Consider the following 8800-nt stretch of genomic DNA (forward strand, 5'->3'; position numbering starts at 1 on the left):
AACTTGGACGGTAAATTGTGAGGGTATAGGAATTAATTAATTATAGAAAAAATTTGGGCCTAACTCAACCCTTAAAACTAGCTCATAGAATGAGGGTTGTCCTCACCTTATACTAAAAAGAAATTTAAGTCTAACTCAACCCTAAAAACTAGTTCATAAAATGAGGGTTGCTCTTATTTTATATGCTCTATCTTGACACTATCTCTAGTCAATGTGAGACTTAGGTTTTTTTTCTAATACTTTCTACTATTATATTCTACACTTCAATAGGGAAGATCCATAAGCTTGATCTGAGGGATAAAAGAGGCAAGGCTTTGGGATGCATTTCAAGGACACAAGGTGTGATAAATTATAGATGATTGCTCAAGTTAGTAAAGATAATAATAAATTGAAAAGAGGTTGTAAAAGAAATTCCATTTTTATTATATAAAAATATATATAACAGATTCATGAATGGAATTTTCACATCATGACACTCCAGAAACTAAACATTTTCACATCATGACACTCCAGAAACTAAACATTTTCTTGTACATCATTAACCTTACAAGATGTTCACTGTTGCTCAAACTGTGGGGAGAGCAGGATATTTCTCAACATCAAAACGTGTTACAAAGGGGTAGAAAATGGAACCAGCATATATATGATTCCCAATTTTAATCGCACTAGTCAATGCTAATTTGGGATCATAATAATGTGCAGTTGGTTTTCCTTCTAAATCCACGACTAGAACTCCTCCATTCTTCGAGATAGATAGACTCCCTACATACTTTGTAAACATTGCAAAAGCCTTCCTAATGAAAGGGTATCTATATGCCAATTCCAATTCGGGAGAAAGGGCCTGCAAGTAATGCAAAATAAAAAAAAAATACTTATCAGTAAACAAGACGAAAGCATGCGCCATTTTTTTTTTCTTTTTTCTTTTGGAGAATGATAGTTTAGTTTAAGTGTCATCTCACAAGTCAGATTCCCTTAGTCAATGGTTTTGTATTTACGTTTAAAAAAAAAATAGTATTTTGGATATAATCTTTTCCCTTTTCTTTACAAAATTTGAATGATAGTTGCTGGCCAACCAATTGGTGTTATGGTTAATAATGAAGCATGTGGATACATACCGTGAACATTGCAATCAAATAGTGCCCTTGTCCATCATAATGAATGTTATCAGGCATGCCAGGCAGGTCACAGAACTTCTCTATGGTTCCTGTTTTAGGGCCCAGGACGAAATATTTATTGCATCTCATCCTGCAGAACCAGCACATTTGAAGTAAGGCAACCAACTTTCCAAAACTATGCAAGGAGTTGGTTTGAGATCAACGAGATCCAATTTAGACAAAGAACAACCTTTACTTACCCATTTAAGTCATAAATAATTAAGTAAACAAAAAAAATTCATACTTCGACAGAGATGATAAATAACAGTAGTTCATAATATTAAATTGACTTAAATGTAATTTTGGTGTTTTTACATTTATACAAAATTTTAGTTAGCAATTTTATTTCCTAAATATTATTAATGTTAAAATTTTGGATTAATATTAGTGTAACATCAAAATTGAAACAAAATTTGATGACACCAATCATCAAATTAACACAGGTAAAAAAACTCTAGGAAACTATTCCAACCATTGGAAATTACGATGTGTACGCAAGGAAGTTAAAAGAACTTACATAAACTCTAATATTTTTTTTTTCAAGTACTCTGATGTGTGTTATACATCAATTAAGTAAAATATATCTAATATTCACAAATTCGTTTCTCTAAGGTTAAATTAGTGATTCATTTTTTTTAATTTTTTATTTTCATTTGATAAATGTTAGTTGTTAGTTTATTAATCAGAAAAATTCCAAGACACGATTTGTCTCATGCATTCTCTCTTCAATTACTAAGTTAATTTTATAACTCTTGTAGGAAGCCCATTTAATATATAATAAAATTAAAGGATTAAAATAACTCAATTAAAAGTATGAGGACCAAAGTTGAACAAATATAAAAATAAAGCAATTAAAACTGCATTTAAAACTATTAAATTTGAAGGTACTTTAAGCTAGTAAATAACTTACAAGACAGATTCACAGAAGACCACAAATTGTTGATCTGCTGAAACTGCAACCCCATTGGCAAAGTAGAGGTCTTGGGCAAGCAGGGTTGTCTTCTTTGTTGCTGGATTATAGCTGAAGAATCTTCCATTTGGCTTCCCTTCTAAGACGTCAAACACAGCATCCTTCACGGGGTATTTGTGTGATGCATCTGTGAAATAAATTGTACCATCATCTGCTATATCAACACCATCTGTGAGTTTGAATTTTAACCCCTCAAACTCATCTACCAGCAACTCAATCTCCTTCTCACTTGACACTCTCAGCAGTCCCTGCATCATTAATTGGATAACTGAGTGCTCACAAACGATGATGTACACAAGAATTAAAAAAAAAAAAATCACAGATTAATTATATGGATGCCTACATGTAAGTGTTAGGATTAACTTATTCTGAAATTAGAAAGTACTTGTGTTTATATCTTTATGTATAAACTCAGAAAATAAACGATTTTCCAAACACAAAAGCTAGCTATTACCAATTACATTCCAAAAGGGTTGTTGTTATTTACACAAACAGATTTCTCACATTCCAAAATTGAACATCAATAAGAAAAAATTGAATTTCAAACCCTTTCTGAAGCACTCAGATTAAATTTGTATAATATCTTTTCTTGGTCATCCACCAATCATTTTTCCAATTTTATGTATATTCGTATTGACAGTGAATTAGAAACAATTTTAAGTTCTCTTTGTTAATAGTGAGATTAGTTTCACTTTGGTTATTTCGATTACTAATTGAAACAATGTATTTCTTATATTCTAAATTAGAGTCATCATGGTGTCCATCTAATTTATTCATCTAAGCAATTTTCGTTAATTAAGAAGCTAACAAAAGAGAAGATTATTAAGGAAATTAACGAAAATAGATGAGCAAAAGCCTTAATAATATCCATATTTCTTGTATGCAGTCAATTCCGGATCCTATCGAGTTTCTGCATTATAGTAATAATACCTTAGAAAGGAAAACACTATACAAATGACCATAACTTCTATTTTAAGATAAATTATTCAAAATAATAAACGGGTATCCTTTCTTTATATCTTTTTGAGTAAATAGCCTTTTCTATATTATTGGTACGTGACATATCCCTTTTCTTTTTATCCAGCGTGATGTATCCTTTTATAACTGATTGAAATTTCAACTACTCTTTTTCCTTTACCTTAAAAGCATGAAAAACTTTCAATTTTTTTCCTTACTACTAATAATTAATACCTTTTCCGCATCAGCAACTATGAGTTCTCCATTCGGCTTCAAAACTAGTCCAAGTGGCCTTCCTCCTGTGTTGACCCAATCTTCAACCGCCGAGTCAACCACCGAGTCATTCACCGTGACTCGCTTGATCCACCCATCCTCACACCCGGTATAAACGACACGTGCCGCAGCGTCGTAGGCCAAGTCTTCCGGGCCCTCCAAGTGTCCCTCACCCACACGTTCCGATCCATCTTGCATGTGGCCGTTACGAGCCGGAACCGCCACGGTGGACCGGCCCAGCTGGACCGGCAAAAGAACCGGCTTGAATGGTTCGAGCCGGTAGAGAAGCGCAGCCACGGCCACCGGGAGAACGATAACAAAGAATGGGGTAGAAAACCATGACGCTGTTCTAGTTCTCGCGTTTGTGCTCTCAGAACTAGACATTAGAAGAGTGGTGGCGGCAACAAGAAAAAAGAATATTCATCTATTGGGAGAGAGTTTATACTTAGTACTTAATTACAATGGAACTGTTGTGATAAGATAAGATATGGTAATTAAGATTTGAAGATAATTAAATACTCTACACCCATATATATATATATATATATAATATGACATATCAGGAGTGTTTTGTTAGAAGATGCCGGATTAAATAATAAGATAAAAATAAATTTAATTATTACTATTAAATACACCTTGACTCTCTCATTAACATTTATTATTAACAATTAAATCCGAATCTTTTATCTTGATCTATGGACTACTTTTTAATCATCTAATCTCTTATAATAAAAGACTCATTTCACCTAATATGTCATATATATATATATATATATATATATATATATATAAAAGTAAAAATAATTAATTTTAATAAAAAAATAAATTTATTTTTAAAATTTTTTATATTATGAATAAAATATAATTGTTAAAAATAGAATTATAATTAAATAAAAAATATTTTAAAAATGATATTATTAAATTAAATATAAATGAAATTAGTTAAATTTACTTTTATATTTTAGTGTAAGATATAAAATAATTTTTTTGTTTATATATAATTTCAGATACTAAAATTAGTAGTATGATATATATTGGAAAAGATAAAACCGTTGCAAAAAAAAAATACTATACGACGAATTGACAATAGACAACAACATTTATTTATTTGTGGTGTAGCGTGTACGTATTAGGTATGAACGGATCAACGAGGAAAAGATTCAGAAAAGATAACGTTAGCATTTCCATTGAATTCATCAAAACATCGTTCCGTGAGCCGTTAGACTAGTAATTTTTTGTTTGTTTTCTTCCTATTTTTGACGTGAAATGATATTTATCGTAAATATACATCCTCAATCTTGAAATACTCCCGAGATTCTTATCTGTAGTAAATATATAAACTCTGTCGTATCTGTTTCTTCGTATTTTTATTTCACTAATTTATTTTTTATATTAAGATTTATTTATTTTTACTTTTCTTTCCTCGTAATGTGAGAATTTTTAAAATAATAATTTTTACCTTTTAAAAAATAAATGATTTTAAAATTATTTTTTTACTGTTGATATTAAAATTATAAAAAACCATTTTTAAAAATAGGTTTATAATTGTTATTTTTTAAAAATAAGATAAAATAAAATCATATTTGTAAAAGTAAATTATATTGAAGTTAATTAATTATAATAATATTGTTATTTTTATTAATTTTAAAGCAGAAATAATGAAGGAGGTAATACAAATTCATTTTTTTTTCCAAAAATAATAGTAATCTAAAAAAATGATAATAACTAAAAAACCGTAACTATGGATCAAGGAACTTTTGCCTCTAACTTCCACTCTGCGATTTTTAATTATAATGTTTGAATTTTGTTAAATGAATGATCCACTCAAGATGAAAAAACTAAATTATATTTTAAGGATAAGCGCTTCTCACGATTTGAACCAAGTCAAGAATCTAAAAATTCAAGATAATTAATGAACTTAGTTCCTAGAATCTAAGGAAGAGTTTCTTAATTGATGATGCATAGGTTTAACCAAAGGATATTTTCCAAAAGTTTTTGAGATTTCATAAATATGATGTTTACTCCCTGGTAATCGATTACCAGTGGTCAAAATAATTTCTAAAATGCTCTTATAAAATTTGAATTTAAATTTTAAGTATGTAATCGATTACACAAGGTTTGTAATCGATTACCAAAAGTTTTAAACATTTTGTAACAGCCTTTAGAAATTTAAATTTAAATTTTAAAGCCGGTAATCGACTACAACTTGTGTGTAATCGATTACCAGACATGAAAATTCAAATTTCAAATTTGAAGAGTCTCAACTCTTCAGAAACTAACTGTGTAATCGATTGCAACAATTATGTAATCGATTACCAGTGAGGAATTTTTAAAAATAACTCCTCCCAAGAGTCACAACTGTTCAAAAAGTTTTTTGAATGTCCATCAAAGGCCTATAAATAGGTGACTTGGGACACGAAATTCCTTAGAGTTTTTCTGAACAAATTGTCTTATCCTCTCAACACCAAATTGTCTTATAACTCTCAAAATATTCCTTAGCCAAAACACTTGCAAATTCAATATGTAATCTTGAGTGATCTTTCATTGTAACATCCTTCTTTTAAAGAGAGAATTCTTCTCCTTCTTCTTATTCAAAGAGATTGATTAAGGGACCGAGGGTCTCTTAAATTGTAAGGTTATCTAAACACAAGAGAAAGATTGTCCTTGTGTGATTCAGAATTTTGTAAAAGGCATTTTATAAGATAATGGAAATCTCAAGCAGGTTGCTTAGGAACTAGACGTAGGCACAGGGCATGACCAAACCAATATAAAAACTGAGTTTGGATTCTCTCTTCCCTTAAACTTCTTTTATTTATTATTGTTTATATTTTTCTTTAAAGAAGTTTGTTTTTGAATTTTTCTTAGAGTAATTCATAATAAGGGTTGCCTTGTTAATAAAAAAAAAGAGTTAAATTTTAATTGGGGAATAACTTGTGTATCTTAATTCAACCCCCCTTCTTAAGATATCTGAGGCCACTTGTCTAACAAGTGGTATCAGAGCTTCATTCTTGTATAAATTTTAGAAGCTTCAAGAATAATTGCCTCATCAAACTATTTATTTCCCGAAGGGAGTTCTATAAATAGGCCTCTCATTTTTAATGGCATGGGTTACCATTACTGGAAAACCCGCATGCAAATATTTATAGAGGCTATAGATTTGAATATCTGGGAAGCCATAGAAATTGAGCCTTACATTCCCACTATGGTGGCAGGAAATACAACCATAGAAAAACCTAGGAAAAAATGGAGTGAGAAGGAAAAGAGATTAGTTCAATACAATTTAAAAGCCAAAAATATAATTACATATGCTTTAGGAATAGATGAGTACTTTAGGGTATCAAATTATAAAAGTGCAAAAGATATGTGGGATACCCTACAGGTAACACATGAAGGCACAACAGATGTAAAAAGATCTAGGATAAATACATTAACTCATGAATATGAATTATTTAGAATGAATCCAAATGAAAGCATACAAGACATGCAAAAGAGATTCATTCACACACATAATTAATCATCTTGCATCTTTAGGAAAAATATTTCCAAATGAAAATCTTATCAATAAAGTTTTGAGATGCTTAAGTAGGGAATGGCAACCCAAGGTAACAACCATTATTGAATCACGAGATCTATCTAACATGTCTCTTGCTACTTTATTTGGAAAGTTACAAGAACATGAAATGGAATTGATGAGATTGAATCAACATGAGGAGAATGATAAGAAAAAGAAAGCAATTGCTCTTAAAGCTTCATCATCTACTCAAGAAGGAAGTGATAAGGAGGACTCAATTGAAATAGACAAAGATGATGATCTTAGTCTATTTGTAAAAGGATTCAACAAATTCTTGAGAGTAAGAGGAAATCAAAGAAGATCAAATTTTAAATCAAAGAAAAGGGCAGAAGATTCATCCTCTACTCCAAGATGTTATGAATGCAATCAACCTGGACATTTGAGGGTTGATTGCCCAATTCTCAAGAAAAGAATAGAGAAATCTGAAAAGAAGTTTTTAATGAAAAGAAGGCCTGCATTACATGGGATGACATTGATATGGACTCACATAAAGATTCAGAAAACGAAGTTGTAAACCTGAGTCTAATGCCCAAGAGTTATGAAAGTGATGAAGAGGTAACATCTTCCGATAACAGCTTATCCATTTCATTTGATTAATTACAAGATGCATTTGTTGATTTACATAAAGAATCAGTTAAACTTGCAAAACTGGTTTCATCTTCTAAGAAAACAATTTCAGACTTAGAAAAAGAAGTTTTAAAATTAAATAAAGAATTAGAAAATCTTAAGACTGAAGTTATAACTTTAAGATCAAATGATACAATTCATTCTTCTACCATGCATAATAGTATAGAAGTATCTAATTAATGTAATTGTTGTAACAAGTACATAGAAGAAATTAAAGATTTGAAAAACTCTCTTGCAAAATTTTCCATTGGCAAAAATAACTTAGATATCATATTAGCAAAGCAAAGATGTGTCTTTGATAAGGCAGGATTAGGATATAAGCCTGATAAACAACAAAAATTTTACAAAAATTTCTTTGCATCCACACAAATATATAGTTTTCCTTTCTTAACTTGTTTTTATTGTGGAAAGAAAGGACATGGTACATCTACATGCTACTTTAAGAAAAATAGCAACAATATTAAAATGATATGAGTCCCAAAAGGATCTTTTGTTAAAACTAACACATAAGGATCCAATAAAGTTTGGGTACCTAAGTCACAAATATGATTATATAGGTATCCTTGAAGAAGAGTTGGTACATAGATAGCTGATGCTCTAAACATATGACGGGAGATGCATCAAATTTCACTCATATCTCTCCCAAGAAAAGCGGACATGTGACTTATGGTGACAACAATAAAGGTATAATTCTTGGAGTTGGAAAAATAGGTACAAACTCATCTTCCTCCATTGAGAATGTTCTACTTGTTGAAGGTCTTAAGCACAATTTGCTAAGTGTCAGTCAATTATGTGATAAAGGCTATCTAGTATCATTTGATTTTCATAAATGTGTTATTGAAAATGAGCATGATAGGAATATAAAGCATATAGGTTATAGAAAAAATAATGTTTACATGATAGATCTAAATCAAAAACAAAATCATGATCAATGTTTTCTTAGTAAGGATGATGATCCATGGTTATGGCATAAAAGGATTGCCCACATAAACATGGAACATTTAAATAAATTGATTTCAAAAGATTTAGTTATTGGTTTACCAAAACTCAAATTTGAAAAAGATAGATTATGTGATGCATGTCAGAAAGGAAAACAAGTAAGGGTTTCTTTTAAATCTAAGAATATTGTGTCAACAACTCAACCCTTACAACTGTTGCATATGGATCTGTTTGGTCATTCTAGAACTATGAGTTTTGGAGGGAACTATTATGCTCTTGTTATTGTTGATGATTACTCTAGATATACAT

At 30.2% G+C, this 8800-nt stretch overlaps 1 protein-coding gene across 1 annotated transcript; it reads right to left on the reverse strand.

Annotated features, from left to right (window-relative positions):
* Positions 1–402: 402 nt before the first annotated feature.
* Positions 403–3910, reverse strand: LOC100778397 (protein STRICTOSIDINE SYNTHASE-LIKE 5). Its single transcript, XM_003547852.5, has 4 exons — positions 3316–3910; positions 2065–2372; positions 1116–1245; positions 403–841 (listed from the first exon to the last, which is right to left on the reverse strand). The coding sequence occupies exons 1-4, from the start codon at positions 3736–3738 to the stop codon at positions 566–568; spliced, it is 1137 nt and encodes a 378-aa protein (XP_003547900.1). The 5' UTR covers positions 3739–3910; the 3' UTR covers positions 403–565.
* Between the last annotated feature and the right edge of the window lie 4890 nt (positions 3911–8800).

The sequence above is a fragment of the Glycine max genome, chromosome 16 (genome assembly GCF_000004515.6).
Source record: "Glycine max cultivar Williams 82 chromosome 16, Glycine_max_v4.0, whole genome shotgun sequence".
In the NCBI taxonomy this organism is placed as follows: domain Eukaryota; kingdom Viridiplantae; phylum Streptophyta; class Magnoliopsida; order Fabales; family Fabaceae; genus Glycine; species Glycine max.